Source organism: Selaginella moellendorffii, unplaced genomic scaffold (assembly GCF_000143415.4).
Source record: "Selaginella moellendorffii unplaced genomic scaffold, v1.0 SELMOscaffold_6, whole genome shotgun sequence".
In the NCBI taxonomy this organism is placed as follows: domain Eukaryota; kingdom Viridiplantae; phylum Streptophyta; class Lycopodiopsida; order Selaginellales; family Selaginellaceae; genus Selaginella; species Selaginella moellendorffii.
The window spans coordinates 2,732,269-2,753,219 of record NW_003314267.1 but is presented as its reverse complement, the minus strand read 5'-3'; the positions used below and the strand labels follow the sequence as shown (position 1 = coordinate 2,753,219).

The following is a 20,951-nucleotide window of genomic DNA, read 5'->3' as shown; positions in this document are numbered from 1 at the left end:
CAAACAGGCAAAGAAAAATGCTGTGGGCAAGCCTGCTTACATAATCCACTGAAGAGAGCAAGTTAAATTTCAAAGATGGCGGTGACTTGGTAAGTATTCTCCTGGCGGAGTTTTATTATGAAGTTGATTCTTCTTCACATGCCGCAATCGAACATTTACAGGGTGAACGTTTTGTCTACGAATTTCAATTTAGAATCTTTTACTATTTGGCTACCTGGACTTGAGGTGCAGAGCTTCTCTTGTTTTGCCGAGCATGCTCAAGGCTGTGGCAGCAATGTGCGAGGATGTGAGTCCAGCCTCTGCCATTTGGTCCTGAGGTGATCCGTGGTCAATGTAACGGTCTGGAAGTACAATAGGCCTCCACTGCAAAGTCACAGAGTCACTTCGTAAGCTTTCCATAATTTTCGAAGCCAGCGTTACTTACTTTGAGCTTTCCATCCAAAAGACCGTCGAGCGCTAAGAAGTGAACAACATGAGATCCAAAACCACCAATCGATCCTTCTTCCACGGTGATGAGAACTTCGTGCTCCTTTGCGAGCTGCCTTACTAGCTGCTGGTCCAGAGGCTTGCAGAATCGGGCGTCTGCAACTGTGACAGATAAGCCGTGTTCTTGAAGCAGGTTACGGGCCCCCAGGCAGTTTTGTACCATGGTTCCGTAGCCCAGGAGAGCAACGCGGGATCCTTCAACCAGTATCCTTCCTTTTCCAATCTGGCGTAAACCTCAGGGGTCAGTTGGATGCTCTCGACTTGGATATGCGGCTTACCTCAACCGGTGTTCCTTTGTTTCCAGCCGGAAGTAACGCTCCAATACCGTTCCCGCGAGGATATCTGAAGCACGATGGTCTGTCGTCGATGGCCGCTGCTGTAGCAATCATATGCATGAGTTCGGCTTCGTCAGCGGGTGCCATGACCACCATGTTTGGAAGGCAAGCCATGTAAGTGACATCAAATGCACCGCAATGTGTCGGTCCGTCTGCTCCAACGAGTCCTGCCCTGTCCATTGCAAATCTGACTGGGAGTTTTTGAAGGTCGACGTCGTGAACCACCTGCAAACCAAGTTGTTAGATGGCTGGTCCATAAACTCGTCTGTAAGCACGCACCTGGTCGTATCCTCTTTGGAGGAATGAAGAGTAAATTGCGCAGAAAGGCTTGATTCCTTCGCTCGCAAGTCCAGCGGCAAAAGTTACTGCATGCTGCTCTGCAATGCCAACATCAAAGCATCGCTCTGGAAACTGCTTCTGGAAGATGTTGAGGCCCGTGCCTCCACCCATTGCTGCGTGGATTGCTACGATGCTCTCGTCCTTCTGTGCCTCTGCAACGAGGGACTCTGCAAAGTATGTGGTGTATGCCTTGGTTGCTGGCTTTCCTTTTTGCTGCTTGCCAGTTGCAGGATCAAACTTGACAACTCCTGGAGGGTAACTCCTGTGTGTAAGTTCTCTATCGATGCAATCCTTTAGCTTCAAAACTCACCATGATACTTGTCTGCAGCTCTCTCTGCGTAAGGATAGCCGTGCCCCTTCTCAGTGACAACGTGAATCAGGACCGGTCCAATTGTCTCAGCTGCCTTAACCTCTTTGAGGATGGTGATAAGATCGTCAATCCTGTGCCCGTCAACGGGACCGATGTAGTACAGGCCGAGTTCTTCAAAGAAAGTAGCTCCGGTACCACTGATCATTCCGCGAGCATATTCATCGACCTTGGCAGCAAGCTGGTGCATGTGTCCTCCGATTTGCTTGGTAACTCCCTGGTAAGGCGTAGGCGGTTTTCTTAGAAGTTAGATTCTGATTTTCGTACCTTTGCCACTTCGCGCAGCTCTCGAAGCTTTTTGCTCGACTGTAGCCTGCTCAGAGCACTGCTGAGAGCTCCAACTGGTGGAGCCGGGCCGTCCAGAGTTGCTGTTGGTAGGGAGACTTGCTTGTTGTCGTTAAGAATGACAATCATGTTTGTGTCCAGGTATCCCGCATTGTTCATCGCTTCGTATGCTTGTCCGGCCGTCATGGCGCCGTCTCCAATGACTGCAATCACGTTGTTCTTCTTGCCTTGGAGGTCTCTTGCAACAGCCATTCCTGCAACGCGTAAAGGTCTCCAATTAGTTTTCGTTCCATCTTTCTAAAATTGAAGTTTTGACTCTACCCAGGCCAGCGGAGATCGTTGTCGAGCTGTGTCCGGCACCAAATGGATCATATTCGCTTTCAGAACGCTTGGTGAAGCCACAAATGCCGTCGGTCTGCCGCAACGTGTGCATTCTGGACCTCCGTCCCGTGAGAATTTTGTGAGGATACGTCTGCAACCGCACCGCACTCGAGCGTGTCAGTCAGATATTGCTGCATAGTGAAGGGACTTTTCGGATTCGCACCTGGTGGCCGACATCCCACAGAATTTTATCTTCCGGCGTGTTGAACACATGGTGGAGCGCGACAGTGAGCTCCACTACTCCCAGGCTGGATCCCAAGTGACCGCCAGTCTTGGAAACAGAGAAGATGGTCTCGTTCCGGAGCTCCTCAGCCAGCTGCTCCAGATCCTGCTTGCCGGAAGAGACATCTCATTAGCTGGCTGCAGGAAAAACAGATCGCGACTTACAGAAACTCCCAAGTTTTTCATGTGAAGTGGATAGTTGATGGTGTCCAGCAGTGGCGTCGGAGGCTTCTCGGAGAAGTATTCAGGTGCCTCGGACAGCGCTGAAGCTCGAACCACGACGGTACTCTGCTTCAAAGGGGAGCAAGATCACGTCAGTCAGATGCAGATGCAGATGAGCAAAAGGGACGAGTACCTGAGAATGTGGAGCAGTTTTAGCAAGCTTGGCTGCAGAGCCAAACTCTCGGATGCTTCCGGAAACATTGGACTTGAATGCCAAAGCCGCGGAGCTGCTGCAAGCAGGAGAATTGAGCGAGTCTCGGCTAAGCTTGGCCGATACTTGCTGGGAGCAGATGGAAGCGCAAGCCATTTCGTTAAGCCGACAGAGTCCGAGAGAGAGAGTTGACACTGAGTCTTGGGAGAACTGGAAGTGGGGGGACCTCTTTTATATTCAGCGATACCGCTGGGATTCTTCGAGGAAAACGAACAAGTGAGTACAGTTAAATGGAGCAACAGACGGTCTAGTCGAGGGGAGGACCGGGCGCAATGAAACGAAGTGGCGGACGTGGTGCAGTCAATCCAATCCAAATCCTTTGGACGGTTGCAGCGAGAGAATGCTTCTTCCACTCACAGGAACATAAACACCAGCAAGAGGGGCGGCGATGGAACAAATCTCTTTCTTCCTGTTGGATACGTGGTAACGCGAGAGACAACAAAAGGAGCTTTTTGTTACTAGTGCTCGTCGCGTTGTCGAGATGTGAGCGGCAGGCACTAGACTAAACAATGGAGATAAAAGACTCGGGGCACAGCTCATGGCGACACGCATATAATTTATATTCGGAAGAAAGACGAGACACAACAGATGTTCTTCGCCAGTGATAGACTGGGGAGTTAACGCATGGTCGCCCATCCAAGAAAAAGCGGGAATATTGCGTGCTCCGTGTGTAGATGGCTTTGCAATGCGACTAAGTCGAGTCGCCTCATAATTCAATCGCTACTGATCGTTCAACGCAGGCCTACTGCACTGCACTGGTTGGTTGGCGGATGATTTTCGCGGGTGGTGGTGTTCTAAGCTTTGAATTTCTTGCATCGAGGACGAGCTACAACTCAACCTTCACATCAGAGAAATAGAGGTTTCCAAGTCTTGAGCCACGTCTCTTATCCTTCACGGCCCATGCATGGAACACCTTTTCGATAGAGCCAACCAAGAATGTTTTCCATGCGCCAAAGACTGTCCACGAGTATTAAGTGGCCATGTCTAAAGGGATGATTTTCGAGGGTGGTGGCCCTCTAAGCTTGGATTTCTTGCATTAAAGACGAGCTACATCTGCGACCTTGAACAGGAGCTAGTCTTCTTTTTGATAAACAGAGCTTATAAACCAAAAACGTTTTCAAAGACTGTCCACGAGAATATAGATAGACTAGAAAAGAAAAATACGTAAGTGGCCATGGCGGCCTTCCTCGCTCGATGCTTGGACAGCACCAGGTGAGTCGTGAGGTTTGAGTCCAGACGGGAGTGACTCAACGCATTGTGAGTCAGATCAGCGAGGAGCCTGGCGGATGAAGTTCGCATCGTGTTGACGAGGAACAAGCTTGGTCGGCGAGCAGTCCACCACATCCTTACGGCTTCCGAAAGAAAAGTGAGTCTTCTATCGGGTCTCCTCCTGGGGCCGAAACAAACTACTGAATGTTTTCGAAGGCATTCGAGATTGCAAAGAGAAATGCTCACCTGGTGCGCTCGGCTGGAGCTCGCAAGCAGCCCCTGGCCGACACTTACTACAAGTACTGCCAAGCGCTCCAGTGGCCTTACATTTTCATCCATCGGGTAACACTCGTGTCGTCGCCATTGCCACTCCCCCGGTTGTTTTGTCGCAGGACAGCATTGGTGGGGATAACCTGGTTGTCGTCGACTTGAGGACTTTGGGACTGTCCGAGGGCCGCCTGGAACAACTAGTGACCTTGGTGGTCGCAACTCTGGGACCTCTAAATGACGAGTGCTGGCATCAAACACTACAGACTACATCTGAGATTTTTGTTGGCTTGCCTACGAAAGAACCGGATGACAAGCCGTTAGAATCTGGCAATGAAGATCAAGTCATACCCAGTTTGAGGGGAATGTTGCGCTTCCAGGGGACCTTTGGCGAGACGAAAAATATGTGCCGAGCATCACTGGACATCTGCCATTCGTTTCTGGTAGACAATGGCATCGAACTCACAAAGCCATGGTGGACAGTAGACTGAAAAACAAGAGAAAAGGATGGCCTTGTGCCGAGGGGGTAGCAACAAGTTTTAAGCAGGAAAAAAAGGTACAGCTCACGTTCTACCTAGTTATCAGACCTTTCATCCTGATACGGGGCAAACAAAATTGACGAGTTATGTCCCCCAAATCCGAAAGAGTTCGAGAGCGCAACTTTCACATCAAATCGTTGCTTTTGGCTTCCCACAATGTAGTCCATATTCTGCAGCGAAATTCTTTCAGGCCAAACAAAACATGGAAAGCAAATGACGGACGAAAACGCACCACATCTTTCTCCGGATTCTCGATGTTTATGGTGGGATGCAGCCAACCTGTTTTGATAGCCTGCATTGCGGTTGCGTGTCAGAAGGAATACGCAACACACTGCTTTTGAAAAGAGTACCTGGATAGTGGCTATGGCATCTACCGCTCCTGCAGCTCCTAAAAGGTGACCCATCATCGATTTCGTTGAATTGACTCTCAACTGCAACCGCAAGATCTCATGACACGTCCAGATGAGTCCTTCAAATAAATACCTCAGTGTTGTCGCCAAGGGACTGCATTATGGCTTTGTACTCTTGAACATCTCCAGACCTTGTCGACGCGGCATGAGCATTAACATAGTTGACATCGTCCCGTCTCACGCCGGATTGGTCCAGCGCCTTTTCAATGCAAAGAAGCATTCCAGTGCCTAAAGACAGGAAGAAAAATGTCACTCTTTTCTTTCCACGAACCTTTGAATTTACCTTCCGGATGAGCTGCAGTCACATGATACGCATCACATGTAAGGCTTCCGCCGAGAAATTCAGCATAGATTTCTGCTCCTCGTCTCTGGGAAAACTCCAATCATGTTCTGGAAAGAGGCTTTGCATTGTCACCAACCTTTGCATGCTCCAGTTCCTCCAGAACAAGGGCGCCTGCACCTTCTCCAAGAACAAAGCCATCCCGATCCTGGACAATGAAACTCAGATAAGTGTCCTACACGAGACAGAGAGAGAAAGTTACCCGATCCCAGGGACGTGACGCTTTACTGGGATCGTCATTTCGCTGTGACAGTGCTCTGCAAGCGACAAATCCTCCAAGACCTGAGAAAGGTGTCAAGACATCAGCACAATTCAGCGCACGTAATACCAATTGGAATGATCGCCGCATCCGACCCGCCGGAGACCATGACGTCCTGAGTAAAGAAAACATAAGCAGACGAGCGACAAACTTCAACGCCAGAGGTGCTTACCGCTTCCCCTCGAATGATGTGGTTTGCAGCACTTAATATACACGAATTGCTGGTAGCACACGCCGTCGAGATTGCATAGTTTGGACCCATCCATCCCTGTGCGGTTTTCAAAAGCCACATTAGTCAACGACGCAACGTCAAAGTTACCAGATCCATGGCCAGCATTGCTGACCCCATGTTAGTCGTAGCAAATGGGACACAAAACGGGTTCATCTTGCGGTACGAGACCCTCAAAGCTTCGATGGCATCGTTAAAGACCTGGAATTTTCGGATATCCATCAACTCCAAACAAACAAATGCATCCAAAGGCAGGAATATGTGAGGGATGTACCTGCATGCCTCCCATGGCGGACCCCATGAGAACTCCACACTTGCTCTTGTCAAGCTCCACTGAGCCATCGCCAGCGATTCCAGCATTGGCCACCGCTTTTTTGCCAGCGGTAAGGAGGTAAAGCATGAACTTGTCCATGCGTCTCGAAAACTTTGGAGCAACCCAGCCATCAGCGGAGAAGTCCTTGATCTCTCCAGCAATCCGCTGCAAAGAAAGAAAACGAAGAAACTCTTAATTGACAAAGTCTCCGGAAGTGTCTGCCTACCGTGGGAAACTCCTGGCAGTCGAAGTTTTGGATCTCCGAGATCCCGCTGTTTCCTTCAAGCAGGTTGTCGTAGAAGGTATCTGGATCATTACCAAGAGAGGAAACAAGACCCATTCCTGTGATCACAACCCTTCTGTCTCGAACGGAGGTGCTGCTCCTACTCTCCTCGCCCGCATCCTTTTCGGGAGCCACGAGCCGATCTAGAAAACAGAGAAGAATCCGGCTAAGAAAAAAAAACACGAAAAAAAGAGAAGATTCCTATGCATGCATCCGCATGCAAGCGCTGCATGCCCCAGCAAAAGAAGAGCTAGAAGGAATCGAAGAACACCAATTCTACCTGTGATCGCAGCGGCGCATCTCGTCTTGCTTGCCCTCTTTCGCTGAGGGGAGCCAAGAATCCGCGCTTCTTCCTCCCACAAGAACGATGACCACTTGGCATTGCGATAGTGAGGGCAAGCCTCGAAAGAGAGGCACGCGACCATGCTGCTCCCCATGGTCCCCGCCGCTGCCACAATCCGCTGGTGCAGCATGGCGGCGCTGCGAGATCTGGCGCTCCGCCTTCCGGATCTCCTGCTACTGCTCACCCTGCCTGTCAAGCCTGCATTGGCGCCCGGCTGCTGCTCCATTCCAGAGATCCCCGCCATTGTTCTTGTGTAGCATGCCGCGAGCAGCCAGCTACACAGCGGCGCGGAGACGGTGAGAGGAGTGCTCATCGCAACGCCCCCTTCGCTGCGGGTTTAGGGTTTAAAGAGCGAGGGAGCCATGTATAAAAGCTTTCACTGGATTGCGATGGTCCGCCACGTCACCAGTTCCACGTCGGCACTTCCAGGTCATCCGGTTTTAGGGTTCTTGGGGGCTTTGGCGACAAGCCAATGGATTCCAAGGTCTCGCAGTACTTGGCGGCACTCAACAGCGAGGCAGAGGAAGCTCTCAAGGGATCCGAGACGGATTTAGGCGTGATCGTCGACGATCTATCGGGCTTTTGCAGTCAGCTGGTGTCCGATGAGGATTTCGCCTTCGCCGCCTCCGCCGTCTTCGACAGGGATACAGGGATTTTCTGCGTCGTCGACAGGCTCAGGATCTCTCGGGAGAGGAGCGTCCACAAGGCGCGGGAGAAGTGCCTGGTGTTTCTGGGGGAATTTGTGCGAAATGTCGGCCCGGAGCGAGCCTCCTTGTATTGTTCCTTGATCAAGGTACGACTTTTGGAATGCAGGCCACTCTCATCTTGTGTTTTTGTCTTCCAGGAGAATGCGCTGAGAATACTTCGCATTGACGAGACGCGATCGGTGCAAGCAGCTGCGCTGGCTCCGATCATTTCCTTGCTTGAGATCGGGGTTCTTCGGGCTGGCAACGCTACGAGCGACGGATTGATGGACTGGAAAGTTGCTGAAATGCTGCTTGCGGAGTTCCGGAAAGCTAAAACTTCTGGTTCTTGTAAGTGGGAACACTTACACCTTGTTTGCTTTTGCTCACTCGTCTTGATTGGTGATCTTTGCAGTGAGAGCAAATATACTCATCACACTTGGCTACTCAATCGAGCTCTTTCCATCTCTTTATGATGATGGCAATGTGAGCGCTGTTCTCCGCCTTTGTTTAAATACCCTGGAAGAACAGCTTAAGCAGTCCGGGAAAGATGTCACCTTCGTGCTCATTGCGGGTGCCGTCAAGTGCCTTGATTCGTTGCTTCAGTGGTTCGATGACACAGTGCCGGCTGGTGGTACGCGACTTAATTCTGTCGAGCATTACAATACGTTCTTGTCTCTGACTTCCTTTCTAGGAACTATTGAGAATTCGAAGAGAGCGTATGCTTATCTGGAGCAAGTTCTCTACTACAGGGAAGACATGAAACGATACGAAATGATTCGAGGTAACTTGGTCATTACTAGGTGCTGTGGTAGCCATGGCATTTTGCAGCTGGATTACGGCTTCTCGCAAGACATGCATGGCGTTTTCGACTTGCGCTTTTCAAGAACAGTGGAGATTTATTGAAGTGGCTGCAAATATATTGGTATGTTGCATTCTCTTTCTTTCTTTGTTAACATTTTCGTTTCTACTAGCCTACATGGCAATGCTAGTTTAAGATCGGCAGCCTTACCTGCATACGACCAGTTTGTATCACAGGTCTTGATTTTGCTCCCTTTTCCTATCAATGACGACGCTTTTGCTTTGCAGATCTCGAGCTGCTTGATATCTGATGATCGCCGAATAGAAGATCCGGACCGAACCTACAAGGTTACTCGTAACTTGCGTTTCCGATCACGGCTTTGATGAGCTTTTCCTGCAGGCATTAATGAAGCACATGCTTGACACACTTGAGTTCAGGCAAGATAACCCGAAGCTTGTAGCGCTGGCTATTCGGGGCATCGGAAAGCTTGCAGGACCTATCGTAAAATATTCTGGGAAATCTGATCTTGAGAAAGCCTTTCAAAGACTAGTCCCTTTTGTTGGAAGTTTCTCCAGGTTTATGCATTGTCTATCTCTTTTATGTTTGTCTAATGTCATCTATCTTTATGCAGAGGTGGTGATAGTCATGAAGAATTAGGATACGCGGTGACCGTAGTAGGTGCATTTGCGAATATCGTTGTATATATTGACCGGGTGGAAGATTTCATGGTTTCATTGATTACCGAGGTGGGTTTGTTTTGGTAATATGGTCATTCTTTATGGTTTCTTTTCTTCTTGTTTTGTGCAGGTTACTGGTCGTATATTTTTCCAGTACCCTTCCTTATTTCCTAAGCAACGGGTGGCAATTCATAGCACCATCAGCAGTCTTTTAAAGGCTTTGTATCCGAAGGGGAATCTTTTTGTCATGTTCCTGATGAATGTTGGTGAGTACGCTGTGTAAAAGCTGACGTGAATCGACTTGTGTTTTTATCCTTGCAGTATGGTCTTCTCTTGATCGTGCAACAGATACGGATCCGGCGTCAGATTTCTTGTGGAAGAGCTATTGTGACCTTTGGTGCCAGATCCTGACGAACATTTCCGAGCCATCACATACGGAAAACTTACAAGATGATGATGGCATTGTGGGCGTCGATCTCGCGGTGTTAAGCGTGAATGTTTCCGATCTTAAAACTACAATTTTCGACTCGTTAATCCGTAGTATTATGAAGCTGATGATGGAGCTCAACTTAAAGTATAGGGTCAAAGACCTGAACAAGGCAAATAGCTCGGAATTTTCAGGTACGCATGGTTGCCCGGCATTTCCTCAAAACTTATTAAGTAACAGGACAAGAGCCGGAAGCTGAAGCTCCTATAGAACCGTTGGACAAAAATCAGATGCTGAAATATCTGAACTTGGTATTGAACTACCTGGGAGGTTTTTTTGTCCCGCTGACTCTTGTTTCTTATTTCTTTGTAGGTGGATTTTGTTCTTCGTCTGTTCGCAAGGTATTTACTTACTTCCTCTGAGTTCCTGGCGTTTTATCTTTTTCTTATAGTGACCATGCGTCTTTGATGGAAAAGTGGATTTTTCCGTTCTGTCGATGTTTGATCGATCTCTCAAGGAAATATCCTCTTATAAGCGGATTCTACAAGCTTTTGGCTGCTGTGATTAGTATTGGTGATCAGAAAGGCTACTTCGAGAAAGACCAGGTACCGCTAAATCTCTGTTCTGGGCTTTATTCTCAGGTTATTTTCTGTGCAGTCTTCTCATGTAATGATCCAAGAATTCTTACACGAGGTCCTAATCACTAGCAGGCGCTATAAACTCGAGCTTCTTGGTTCTTGTCTTCATCTATGTCTCTCGTGCCCTCCGACCCTTCTAGATCTGGCATCAATAGTAAGGCCCTTGAAGCTGGCATTAAAAATTGGACTCAGATATCCTTTTTGAGAATTTTCTTTCGATCAGTCTTTTGTCCTTAACTTCCAGCCACATATCATCCTTTGGCAAATATTGCACTGGATTCTCTCCAGCGGTGGTATAACTTGCATCCAAAAGAACTACAAAAGCAGTTACAGGACATAGTCCCCTGTCTACGAGACTATTTGTTTGAAGTAGCGGACTCCAGAAAGAAGACCATGGATTCTAAAACACTGAAGCTTTTAGAAAAAGAGAAAACAAAGGTACTTGCTTCTTTGCATAGTCGAGATTTAATTTTTTTTGTAGGTTGTTACATTCGAAGATATTCAAGTTCGCGTTCAACGTTTTATTGGTCAAATAGGGGCATATGGTCATTTTCTTGTTCCTGACGCGAATCTTTTGCAATCTAGCGGGACGGGAGGATTGTCCTGGGACGTGGTGGATCGTATTAAGTTTACAGTACCTTTAAGAGATGAGAAGCTGGACATTTGGCTTGGTAAGAATAAAAATTACTGGGTATGTCATTAATTGTGCTCGTAGACTGTTTGCTTCCCAGGATTGTGGAATTGGCCAAATCTTCCAGCGACCGGAAAATTAAAGTACTCTCGTCTGAGTTGCTGCATGCAATGTGTTTGCTTATGCTGGGAAATGCTGCAAAAGGCCCATTACGAACCAGAAATGACGAGACAAATCTGGTAAGCGAACATAGTAAATCGTCTCTTTCCTTATCGAGTTTCTTGTTCAGGGAAACTATGTGCAACTTTATAGAAAGCTTTTTCCTTCTGTCCTTTGGCTTGCGACAGATGTTGAACCGGTAATAACTCTCTAGCTTGTATAGTTCGAAATTTAATCACGATATCGTTCCAGGTTACGCAACAACTTTTCAGTGAGTTCGCTATGCAGTTGATTCATTGGATGACAAGCAATACTCAAAAGGAAAATCCGGAAACTATGGCCCTCTTAGACGCTATACTTGAAGGACTTGTCGACGCTGAAAACGGTTCCTTGAGGTGTGTCAATAAGTGTTTTGCTTTTTCTTTTAATTCATATTGTCCTCCTTGCAGAGAATTATGCTCTCGATGTTTTAGCGAGTTCTTGCGTTGGTCAATTCGGCATGCTCCTCCAGAGGTTTGACAGTTTTTAGCAGTTTGAGACATGATTGTGTTTCGTTTGTTTCAGGCTAGTAACTTTGTGAATGTGACGTCTATGCTACGTCGCCTGTACAATCGCATGGACCATCCAAGTCCTTACCATCGACTTGGTGCATCTATGGCTGCCTATCAAATTTATCCTATCCTGCGGCAGAACTCATCCATTGTGGACCGCTATATTTTTGAGCTTGCATTTTTCCTCCTGAAATCTTTACGCGTGGGTGATACGGATGCTGAGCAGATTGGTAAGGGAAAAATAAGAGAAAGCCTAGTTTACTTTGCTTTTTGTGACAGGAACAATAAAGCAAGCATATAAAGCTCTGGATGGCATTGAGAAGCTTATTGTGCGAAATATTAGTTTGCTTCAGAAGAATAAGAAGGACAGAGTGCTATTCTGTACCTTGGAAGACTTCATGACGTGGCTGTTCGAGCAAACAAAACTTAGTCACGAGAGGTGTCGCACGAAATGTATGGCCTTGTTATCTGCGGTCTGTTCTGCCTTGCCGGGTATGTAACATTTGTTGTGAGTGTTTTGCTGAGACATCTTTAATGGCTTTGCAGGAGGATCGTGCGTGCACTGGTTTCGCGAGAGGTTCACTGGCACCCAGCGCCTTCATATGTTAGCAGGTTTATTCGAGAAACTGCCTTCGAATATATTCACTGCAAAGTCAATGCCTGAGCTTTCGACAGCTTTACATTCTCTACACTGGTACCTAGGAGCTCAAATGATAGGTTTGGAGGAGATTGAACCGCTCAGAACGCAGATATTTTCTCGGATCAACCAGTTTGTAGAAAAGCTCCCTGCAAGGTGCATTCCTCTGAAGGAAAATGATAGTGCAATTCTGCATCTGATGGCTCTTTTCAAGGACATTATACAGATGGGAACAGGGGCGAGCGAGCCTTCATCAGTTGAAACACCTTCTCGTGATGACAAAGAGAAGCTTCTAGCTGAGATCCTGCCGCTTCATTATGACAAGCTACAGCACCTATTATGCCTTTTGCTATTTAAGCCATCAGAAATGACGACTTTCACACCAGAGTCATCGGGTGCAGAAGAGCTTCGCATGCTTGTTTCGAGCGTTCTTTGGTCATTGACACGTATATCGCCTGGCTTCAAGGATGGTTTAGTACAAGTTCTTCGGGAGATGCTCAACACGTTCTCGGAGTTTGATATCTCAACGCTTGAACTTCATCAGATCACGGAAGGCAGACTCTCTCAAAGTATGAACCTCGTAAAAGCGTATCAGCATTTGCATACTGTGGGAGCCTTGGTTCCCACGCTGGGGAAGGAGAGGTCGGAGCAGCTAAGTGAACGGCTCTTGCATACAGTATACACCATCAGCAAAGAACCAGTATCACCGTTGGCCGAGCCACTTTACGTGGAGATTATACGACTGTCTGTAGCATTACGGGTAGTAGTGGACCAACTTCTTCGTATTGTGTTGGACAAGAACGGGGACACAGTCGACCGTGGCACCGACAGTGTAACTCCAGGAGGTAGATTTTATTTAAGCTTTCGAAAGGTGGTGATCCAGCAAGTGAAGTTCTTCTACAAGAAATGCCTACCCGTCCTGATGAAGGAGTCCGTGAGGAATGAAACGGCCAGGCTAATCCTTCATGCTGTTCTGGACGAGTATCAAGGTGAAACGATAACAAGAGGAAGCTTTGTGGGGGAATTTCTCTTGCACCTTACGGAACTGCGACCATGCTATTTGGATGGTAGCTCTGTCACGGACAAACAGTTTATTGCGGGTATTATTCACAAGCTCTTGGTGCTGGATAAAGCTTCAGTTGTCGGTGGCTCTCAACCGGCGTTCCAATTTATTCTGGAGGTGCTGTTCGCGTTTTTAAGTGCTACCACACTTGGAGTTTGGAGCGAGTGCGCAATGCTGAGGAAGAGTGCTCTATTGCTCGTCCCTTTTTTCCTGGAGGAGTCCATGGACTCAAGCCTCCGTACCCGGCTGATCGGTAGCTTGACATCTCTTGTAACCAGCCATCTTCTGGTAAGAGAAGCTGATCTTCCTGACGGTTCTATGGAGAGAACAGACTATCTGGGGACTCTCGACCTGCTGATCGGTGCGATAGTGTCGTCGAGAAACTTAGACGCTCTGGAGGTTCTATTTCCGCTTCTTCAGAACCCGACAGGCCTCACAACGCCACCACTTTCTGAAGCGCTGCGAGCTTATGCACAGAATATTGGAGACAAAAGAGTTACTGCGTTCAGCTATTGTATGGACGTTTTGAAAGATGCAACCAAACTTCCCAGGCTCAGAAAAGCAGTGCTGGACTACTTCTTCGTTCCTCTGATCTGCTTGTCTCCGGTTGACACGCTTACGGGCTGGTTCACGCCTCGTGTACCCGAGCTCATGGATTCTCTCGGTCGGACAGTAATGAGTCCAGACGTGGAAACGGAACAGGAGCTTTTACTTGCAAAGATATACAGCTATACACTTCTGGAGCTGCTGTTTACTCAAGTTGACAAGGAAAGGATCACATTCTCTTATCAGCAGTTGATGAAGTTTGCATCGAATGACACCCGTGGGAAGAACGATCCTAGAGTCTATCCGTTTCAAGAGAATGTGAGCGTTTGGCGTGATCTACACGTATCGGCATACACCTGCTTGGCGGCCGTGGTAATGTGCACGCAGAAAGACGAGAAGATCTTCAATCTGCTGTTCAAAGACGCTGGAAATCCTCTGTGGCAACACCTCGTCGACTGCAGCAAAGTTTACAGTTCTTTTCCCGTTCAAACGAGCACACTGGTTGAGAGCCATGCTATCGTGAAGGGAATCCGAGCCATGATCAAGGGACACGGGCTACGCCGTGGAACGTCTTCCATGACACTCTCGTCGCAGTATCTTGTTGGAATGAGCACGAGCCAAGAACCGACTGTGATCAGCAGCTTTGTCGGGGACAACAGTATGGCATCTTTACCAGAGACTGATGAAAACGTAGAGCAAGCAGCAAACGAACAAACGGAGGAACACGTCGAGTTTGTGGCTCTGGATCAAGACGATTTCGATCAGCATCCGTGCATGGGAGTTATCCTCAGGCTTATCGATCATTTGCATTCGAGATTTGGAAGTCCAAGCAGCCAACAGATGCCCGAGTGGATGAAATCTATCCATGCAACGCTGGAGAGCAGTTCAACTCATGCAAACGTTCGGTTGTTTTTGGGGAAGGTGGTGGTGAAGGCCAGGAAAGTCTTTGCCAGGTTCTCAGACACGTTCTTCCAGCCGCTAGTGAACGTCATTCTTCACGACCCGCCAACTACAGGAGGTTTCTCCTTTCACTACGTCCTTCGTGACATCTCAATCACAATTCTTCATTGGGATGTCAAGGAGCCGACGGATAGGCACACTGCTTCGAGGTTTATTGATCACTTGATGGCAGTAGCAGCGCACGAGTCAAGCCAGGTTTTAAGAGCGAATGTGGAGATCATCAAAGCATTTATACAGCTCTGGAAGGACCGCGTCAACATTGACGGAAGGCTGATTCTAAAGTATCTTCAAGCTGGAGGCAAAAGCACGAACACTTCAGACAGGCAGCTCGCTATTCAAAAGTCCGTGGGGCTGCAGCTGTTTGCGACAGTGGTGTCGTCCTCAGGATCAGTAAACCAAGGACTCGAGAGGCTCGCTGTTGGAAGCGAGGATGTCTATGAGACGCTTCTGAGCAATCTAAAGCTAAAAGCGAAGGAAGTGTTTGCGGCTTCCGCGGACGTGCTTGGGATGGTATTAAGAGACAAAAGCGAGGATACAGACTTATCCGCCGTCGAGAACAAGTTCAAGCAGTTTTTCATGTCAACCTTCAAGGAAAGAAACTACAGCAAGTGCCTCGTCATATTGGACCGCTTGACTTCCAAGTACCCTCCTTATGTTGGAGCTTACATTCATGTGCTGATCGACTTGCTGCCTCGATTGCATGGTCCTTCAAAGACAGTTGCGCTGGATATCCTACTTCGAGATCCGGCCACAGCCAACAGCTACTTCAACATGATCGTCTCTTTTCTCTCAAAGCTTCTTCGTCACCGCGATCCAAAAGGTCAGCTCCGGTCGCTACAACTTTTGGCGGAGGTGGTGAAAGGGGAGGCCGACCCGAATAGCACTCAAAAGGTCGTTTTGGAGACTTGTGATGCATTCGTGCATTACGAAACAGAGGAATGCCGCTTGCAGTTCTACCAGATGCTTATGTTTCTTTATGAAACCAAGAAGCTGCCGCACGATAGCAGGATCGCTCGATTTTTGGTTCTGGGATTGTGTGATGTGGCGGACGGCGTGCGACAGAGTCTACAATCGTTCTGGGATGCCCATCTTCCGGAAAACATGATGGAGCGTTTCAGTCACGTCCTCAACAACATGCACCTTCCGGATATCGAGAGCCACTGGACTCCGTTTACAAACGTTTTGCTGCTCAAGGTTTGTCATTTTGCCATTCGCGATCTTGTGACTAAACCTTTTCAAACTTGCAGCTGTGTCAGAGATCAGTGGACTACCGACGTCCTATCTTTAATGCTCCTCTCTCCGATTGTGAGTTTCAGGAGCGACAAATTGATTCCTCGGCGGTGGGGGGCAGCTTGCCAATGACTCCCCTATTCTCGGAAGCAGGATCACTTCGCTCTATGAAAGAAAGTCAGCTTGCCGAGGCTAATGCATCACTGGCCATTGTCAACCATGGTCGTGGAGGATTGATCCGAGCAACGGCATCATACACCCCGTCAATGACAATACTTGAGGGCAGTGACGAACCTGGACAGACTCAAAACGCAGCGGACGGATCTCAAAACGTGGCGGTCGTTGATCCTGTCACAAGGTTGAACCGGCGTTTGTACCACGTCAAGGAATCCCGCGCTGGAACGCTGAGAAACGTTTTTAATGCAACAAGGAAACGCAAGGCCTTGCAGTCAGCTGAAGCTTTTGAACGTGCCAACAAGGTCCAGATCATGAGGCAATACCGTACAGGTGCTTGAATCTTCGTGTTGTAACTTACTTCATTGTTCTTCCGTGTCTACAGGTGAACTTCCTGATATTGAGATTAAACACGAAGACATTATCGGCCCCATGGGGTCACTAGCTGAGCGGGACGCAACTTTTGCTAGACTTTTACTATCGACTATTTTCGGGGCCTTCTGGCAGAACGATGTTACGACAGTGAAGACTGAAATCAGGACAGGCTTTGAGAACGCGCTAGAACGAACTCACAGCGAGAGCACATTGGTCGGGACAATCCAGGATCTCTGTTTAAAAGATAGAGACGCCTGGATAAAGCCAGAAGTTGCCGGTTCCGCGAGCTACAACTCACAGAATTTCCATTCCGGCATTCTGCTTCTGGAAAAGCAAATTCTTCATGGGACAAGACCGAACCTCAACGCTGCAAAAAGACACAGAGGGCCATCGGGCCAAACCTCTCAAGATAATGCAGTTACAGAAGAAGCATGGCTGGAACTTGCACGTCTTTACAACGCGATTGGAGAGGACGATTATGTTTTATCGCTCTACCTGAACCGCCTCACGACGCAAAGTATCAGCCATCAGGCGCTGGAGTCCCAGGTTCGAGGAGATACTGATCGAGCTCTAGTGCTTTATGACAAGGCTATCAACGGTACGTTATGTTGTTGTTTCTCCTTTTTATATATATTTGCTTCGTATGCAGAGACTCCAGAAGGCACTGCTTCCAAAGTCGAGGAAGACTTGTGGTACAATCAACGACTGGCGTGCCTCGTCGACTTGACCCGCTGGGGCGAAATCATGGAAGACGCTTTACTGCAAGTGAAGAATGATGAGACCGATGAGTATGACCTGGAGAAGCTCTGGCATCCGAAGCTTCAAGACCCGTACTTGGGACTCTTCGTGAAAGGAGCGTTAAAAGTTCCTACACATCAATCTTTGCTGACGAAATTCCTGCAAACGTCTTTGGAGGATTCCACCAAAAGGGACGTCCTTCTGCAACGATTTGGCACACAAGTCGCGGCATCTGCGGTTTTCAACGACGAGATCGATCATGCTAGATGCTACTTGGCCGAATGTTACAAGACTTTCAGGAAAAGGTGGTCCGCTCTGCATCCTCTCGCGATTGGCGCTAGGCGACTGCAAGTTCGTATCCTACAAAGGGCTGTGGAACTGGAGGAGTTTGTCGATTTTTCTTCGAGACCAGACCGGTCGAACATTTCAAGGTATATTTCATTCCGTGATTTTCTGCTTGCTAAAATGTTTTGGCAGGCTATTGAGCAAATGGCGCCAGCGTTGGCCCTCAACCAAGAGAGATGACGTCGAAGCATGGGATGATATACTTCAAAACCGACTGGTGTTTCTACAGAAGCTCCAGGGCCTGTTTAATACTACACCAGAGGCTAAGGCTGACCAAGCCAGGCAGAACTTCACCAAACAGCTTGACGAGGAGCGTGCCTTTGGGTTTCTTCAGGCTTCCAGGGGAGTGATGAAACAGGGAGCCTACTGCGTTGCACAGGTGAGGAACTAATATACCTTTCGATTTTTGTCAAGTATGAATTCTGATCATGTTCTTCGTAGAAATATATGGACGAATACGTGGCCGTGGCAGAGAAAACAAGCTTCAATCCCACCGTTTTTAAACGGCTGGTCAAGCCTCGTTGTCTTCAAGCACTTCGCACGTCGGAAAGGGATCCAAAGAGCACCGCAGCAATGCTAGAACAGGTTCTTTGCTTTCTATCGAATTTTCTTTTAAAACGTTTTTTCTTTTGTGCACCAGGTGCTGGACTACGTTCGTAAGCAGGCAAGTAAGCCCAGCATATCGGGTTGTGATGACTGGCGCAGAGTCACTATGCTGGTGGAGAGCGACACTTCCGCGCAGCTCGGCCGAACGAAGCTGGACCTTTTGATTGACAAGGACTTGGATACGAACGCTCTAAGCCAGTCCATGGCTCTCCTTGGTTCTGCTTACAAGACGTACTCAGAGTTGCTCCGCAATGCCGACAGCGTGCCACCGTCTCGTGAAATGGCCAGGACATCGTTCAAGTTTGCATGCTTCTGCGATGATCTTCTCAACACGGCAGACGACTCCAAGTGGAAGAGTGAGGTCAGGAGGAGCATTCAAGACAGCAGGCAGTCGTTTGGAGTGACAAGCTTTTCGGTGTTTCGGGAAGCTATGGTGACGAACATGCTGCGGACATTGTCGATGGATGCTTCAGTCGGGCCTCAGCTTGCAGTAGCCAGGCTCATATCAATGGCTGGCCACCAAGAGATTCAGGCAATCTTCTCGGCCCGGATTGACAAGGTTCCAAGCTGGATCTTCCTAGGATGGTTGCCACAACTGCTGGCTTTGATGGACTCGAGAGAAGGCGGCCTTTTCATTGGGATACTGGAAAGCATTGCGCAACACTTTCCACAGGCTCTCTTCTTCCCGTTTCACGTCAGCAAAGATCAGTATGGAACTGTCGGCTTGGACAGGACTCGGAAGCTGGCAGCCACTCTGAAAAGTCCTCTCTTTGAAGGCCTTGTGAGAGCTCTCGAAGACCTTACCTTTCCCGAGAAGCGGCTGTTTGATGGTCTCTGCGAAGTGAAGAGCTGCCTCATGTCTGGCAATCGTACCAAAGCTCGGGAGACATTTCGAGCAGTCTTCGCGGACTGTTTGGACGTGGAAGCCATGCGCAATGAGACCAGACAGGCCGGAGAATACAACGTCAAGTTTGCGAGGGACTACTCCAAGCCGGTTGTGAAGGCTCTTGGCGAAGACGGTAGCAAGCTCCTACAGATGGACGAGAAGAAGTTTGCGACAGCCATCGCTGGAGTCCTGACGAGCTTGCAGAAAGCTATCAAGGACTTGCCCGGGGGGAAGTTAAGCCTGGCTTCCTTTTCAAAGTGGATGGCAAACTTCGATCAGCCAAGAGGACGCGGCAGCAGCAGCGATGACTTGATCGAGATACCTGGACAGTATGATGGTTTGCAGTGCCCCGACGTTTCATCGCACATCACACTAGTTGGATTCGACGAGACTCTGATCAGCTTGAGCTCCAAGCAACGCCCAAAGATCTTGACGATGCGGGGATCCGACGAGAAAGAGTACAAGTTCATCGTCAAGGGTGGCGAGGACTTGCGGCTGGACCAGCGCATCGAGCAGCTGTTTGCGAAGATGAACAGCGTTCTCAGGGAAGACGGCGCGTGTGCCAAGCGAGAGCTCTCGATGAGGACGTACGCCGTCATCCCCGTCTCCCAGCAGTGTGGGCTGCTCCAGTTCGTGGACAACACCTGCGTTCTCGACGACGTGATCAAGGATGGAGTGGCCCAGCAGCTGGCGGCCGCAAAGCGGAAGGAGAAAGCGGGCGATCTCCTGGTGGAGCTGAGGAACCAGTACCACCAGTGGGTGGAGAAGAAAGGCGGCTCCAAGAGCGTCCACGACTGCTACAAGAATCTCTACACCAAGGTGAAGGCGGGGGAGATGGAGGCGAGGATGAACGCGCTCGTAGCTCAGGTGCCGTGGGATGCTCTCAAGACGGGGCTGTACAAGCGGACGAGCAGCGCCGAGTCCTTCTTGGCGATGCGCTCCCAGTTTGCTCGAAGCCTTTCGGTGATGAGCATCTGCGGATACATTGCCGGAGTTGGCGACAGGCACCTGGCCAACACTCTGATCGACATGCAAACAGGCTCGCTCGTTCCCATCGACTTTGGCTACAGCTTTGGCACCGGAGTGATCCTCCTCCCCGTCCCGGAGCTCATCCCCTTCCGGCTCACGCCGCAGCTGACCAACGTTTTGCTGCCACTCGACTCGCTGGGACTGCTCAAGAACGACATGGTCCGGGTCTTGAGCGCGCTCCACAAGAGCCGGCAGATGATATGCGCGGTCATGGACGTGTTCGTGAGGGAGCCGCTGGTGGACTGGAAAAAGGAGGCGGCGAGAACCGCGAGCATCCGGGGTGGCGAGGAGGAGAGCCACGAGCAGCAGCACGTAGAGCTCAAGATCGAGAACGCGCAGAGGAAGCTCGACCTGTGGAACCCAGCGCATGTCACGCTCGGGGAGCTCCAGAGCTCGGTTCACGCCGGGACGCCGTGGATGCCTGCGATCGAGGCGGCGGTGCTGGGTGATCCAGTTAAGAACACGAGGCGGCGGATCGACAGGAAGATCTGCGCGTCGGTGGAGGAACAGGTGGATTGTTTGGTTGATCAAGCCACCGATCCAAATCTCCTGGGGCGCCTCTGGGTGGGATGGCAGCCATGGATGTAATATTCTCGACTGGTACATTTTGCCACATATAATGCAAGAATTGCTCTATCTCGGTAAAGGAGAGAGGTACGCATATGCTTTTAGGGCATGATAAACTGCCGTAGGAACGAGCATTGGGTCCGAAGGCCAAGGAAGCGAAGAAGCAAATCGGGAAGAGTGGCCGCAA

The 20,951-nt window shown here is 49.2% G+C and overlaps 4 protein-coding genes across 6 annotated transcripts; 2 read left to right on the top strand and 2 right to left on the bottom strand.

Moving 5' to 3' along the window:
* Positions 1 to 82: 82 nt before the first annotated feature.
* On the bottom strand, positions 83 to 3,557 carry LOC9652018 (probable 1-deoxy-D-xylulose-5-phosphate synthase, chloroplastic). Of its 2 annotated transcripts, none has more exons than XM_002965598.2 (10): positions 2,771 to 3,557; positions 2,581 to 2,706; positions 2,357 to 2,521; positions 2,134 to 2,284; positions 1,795 to 2,066; positions 1,471 to 1,744; positions 1,101 to 1,408; positions 765 to 1,046; positions 425 to 709; positions 83 to 363 (listed from the first exon to the last, which is right to left on the bottom strand). In XM_002965598.2, the coding sequence occupies exons 1-10, from the start codon at positions 2,942 to 2,944 to the stop codon at positions 211 to 213; spliced, it is 2,190 nt and encodes a 729-aa protein (XP_002965644.2). In that variant the 5' UTR covers positions 2,945 to 3,557; the 3' UTR covers positions 83 to 210. The 2 variants fall into 2 exon arrangements, with proteins under 2 accessions (XP_002965644.2, XP_024526113.1); XM_024670345.1 differs by having other exon boundaries at positions 2,581 to 2,703.
* Positions 3,558 to 3,861: 304 nt separating this feature from the next.
* LOC9634921 lies at positions 3,862 to 5,044 on the top strand. 2 transcript variants are annotated; one of them, XM_002965951.2, is made up of 4 exons: positions 3,866 to 4,060; positions 4,115 to 4,214; positions 4,274 to 4,399; positions 4,450 to 5,044. In XM_002965951.2, exons 1-4 carry the CDS (start codon positions 4,023 to 4,025, stop codon positions 4,813 to 4,815), a joined length of 630 nt encoding a protein of 209 aa, XP_002965997.1. In that variant the 5' UTR covers positions 3,866 to 4,022; the 3' UTR covers positions 4,816 to 5,044. The 2 variants fall into 2 exon arrangements, with proteins under 2 accessions (XP_024526125.1, XP_002965997.1); XM_024670357.1 differs by having other exon boundaries at positions 3,862 to 4,060; positions 4,115 to 4,399; positions 4,455 to 4,895.
* LOC9652017 (3-oxoacyl-[acyl-carrier-protein] synthase II, chloroplastic) lies at positions 4,263 to 7,364 on the bottom strand. Its single transcript, XM_002965597.2, has 13 exons — positions 6,978 to 7,364; positions 6,641 to 6,840; positions 6,376 to 6,579; positions 6,192 to 6,302; positions 6,045 to 6,140; positions 5,942 to 5,987; positions 5,816 to 5,895; positions 5,693 to 5,761; positions 5,557 to 5,641; positions 5,347 to 5,501; positions 5,214 to 5,294; positions 5,096 to 5,155; positions 4,263 to 5,033 (listed from the first exon to the last, which is right to left on the bottom strand). Exons 1-13 carry the CDS (start codon positions 7,351 to 7,353, stop codon positions 4,899 to 4,901), a joined length of 1,698 nt encoding a protein of 565 aa, XP_002965643.2. The 5' UTR covers positions 7,354 to 7,364; the 3' UTR covers positions 4,263 to 4,898.
* A 123-nt stretch (positions 7,365 to 7,487) lies between these two features.
* On the top strand, positions 7,488 to 20,843 carry LOC9652016 (DNA-dependent protein kinase catalytic subunit). The gene is made up of 30 exons (XM_002965950.2): positions 7,488 to 7,833; positions 7,885 to 8,074; positions 8,139 to 8,357; positions 8,418 to 8,507; positions 8,555 to 8,648; positions 8,698 to 8,761; positions 8,813 to 8,872; positions 8,925 to 9,100; positions 9,157 to 9,271; positions 9,333 to 9,468; positions 9,524 to 9,823; positions 9,870 to 9,940; positions 10,002 to 10,030; positions 10,081 to 10,234; positions 10,287 to 10,459; positions 10,516 to 10,705; positions 10,749 to 10,938; positions 10,983 to 11,137; positions 11,188 to 11,256; positions 11,310 to 11,452; positions 11,507 to 11,570; positions 11,622 to 11,838; positions 11,888 to 12,100; positions 12,155 to 16,008; positions 16,062 to 16,551; positions 16,604 to 17,191; positions 17,243 to 17,762; positions 17,809 to 18,055; positions 18,118 to 18,261; positions 18,317 to 20,843. The coding sequence occupies exons 1-30, from the start codon at positions 7,513 to 7,515 to the stop codon at positions 20,783 to 20,785; spliced, it is 11,745 nt and encodes a 3,914-aa protein (XP_002965996.2). The 5' UTR covers positions 7,488 to 7,512; the 3' UTR covers positions 20,786 to 20,843.
* Positions 20,844 to 20,951: the final 108 nt, after the last annotated feature.

What these genes read in the sequence shown, in the direction of transcription:
- LOC9634921 (XM_024670357.1), top strand. Translation starts at nt 4,023, where the DNA reads ATGGCGGCCTTCCTCGCTCGATGCTTGGACAGCACCAG. An exon ending in CGATGCTTGGACAGCACCAG is followed by an intron (nt 4,061 to 4,114) that starts GTGAGTCGTGAG and finishes ATTGTGAGTCAG; the next exon opens with ATCAGCGAGGAGCCTGGCGG. An exon ending in CTTACATTTTCATCCATCGG is followed by an intron (nt 4,400 to 4,454) that starts GTAACACTCGTG and finishes GTCGCAGGACAG; the next exon opens with CATTGGTGGGGATAACCTGG.
- LOC9652017 (XM_002965597.2), bottom strand. Translation starts at nt 7,353, where the DNA reads ATGAGCACTCCTCTCACCGTCTCCGCGCCGCTGTGTAGCTGGCTGCTC. An exon ending in CCGCCATGGGAGGCATGCAG is followed by an intron (nt 6,303 to 6,375) that starts GTACATCCCTCA and finishes CGAAAATTCCAG; the next exon opens with GTCTTTAACGATGCCATCGA. An exon ending in ATGCCATAGCCACTATCCAG is followed by an intron (nt 5,156 to 5,213) that starts GTACTCTTTTCA and finishes ACCGCAATGCAG; the next exon opens with GCTATCAAAACAGGTTGGCT.
- LOC9652016 (XM_002965950.2), top strand. Translation starts at nt 7,513, where the DNA reads ATGGATTCCAAGGTCTCGCAGTACTTGGCGGCACTCAACAGCGAGGCA. An exon ending in TGTATTGTTCCTTGATCAAG is followed by an intron (nt 7,834 to 7,884) that starts GTACGACTTTTG and finishes TTTGTCTTCCAG; the next exon opens with GAGAATGCGCTGAGAATACT. An exon ending in CCGCAGCAATGCTAGAACAG is followed by an intron (nt 18,262 to 18,316) that starts GTTCTTTGCTTT and finishes TTTGTGCACCAG; the next exon opens with GTGCTGGACTACGTTCGTAA.
- LOC9652018 (XM_002965598.2), bottom strand. Translation starts at nt 2,944, where the DNA reads ATGGCTTGCGCTTCCATCTGCTCCCAGCAAGTATCGGCCAAGCTTAGC. An exon ending in AAACTGCTCCACATTCTCAG is followed by an intron (nt 2,707 to 2,770) that starts GTACTCGTCCCT and finishes TCCCCTTTGAAG; the next exon opens with CAGAGTACCGTCGTGGTTCG. An exon ending in AACGATCTCCGCTGGCCTGG is followed by an intron (nt 2,067 to 2,133) that starts GTAGAGTCAAAA and finishes TACGCGTTGCAG; the next exon opens with GAATGGCTGTTGCAAGAGAC.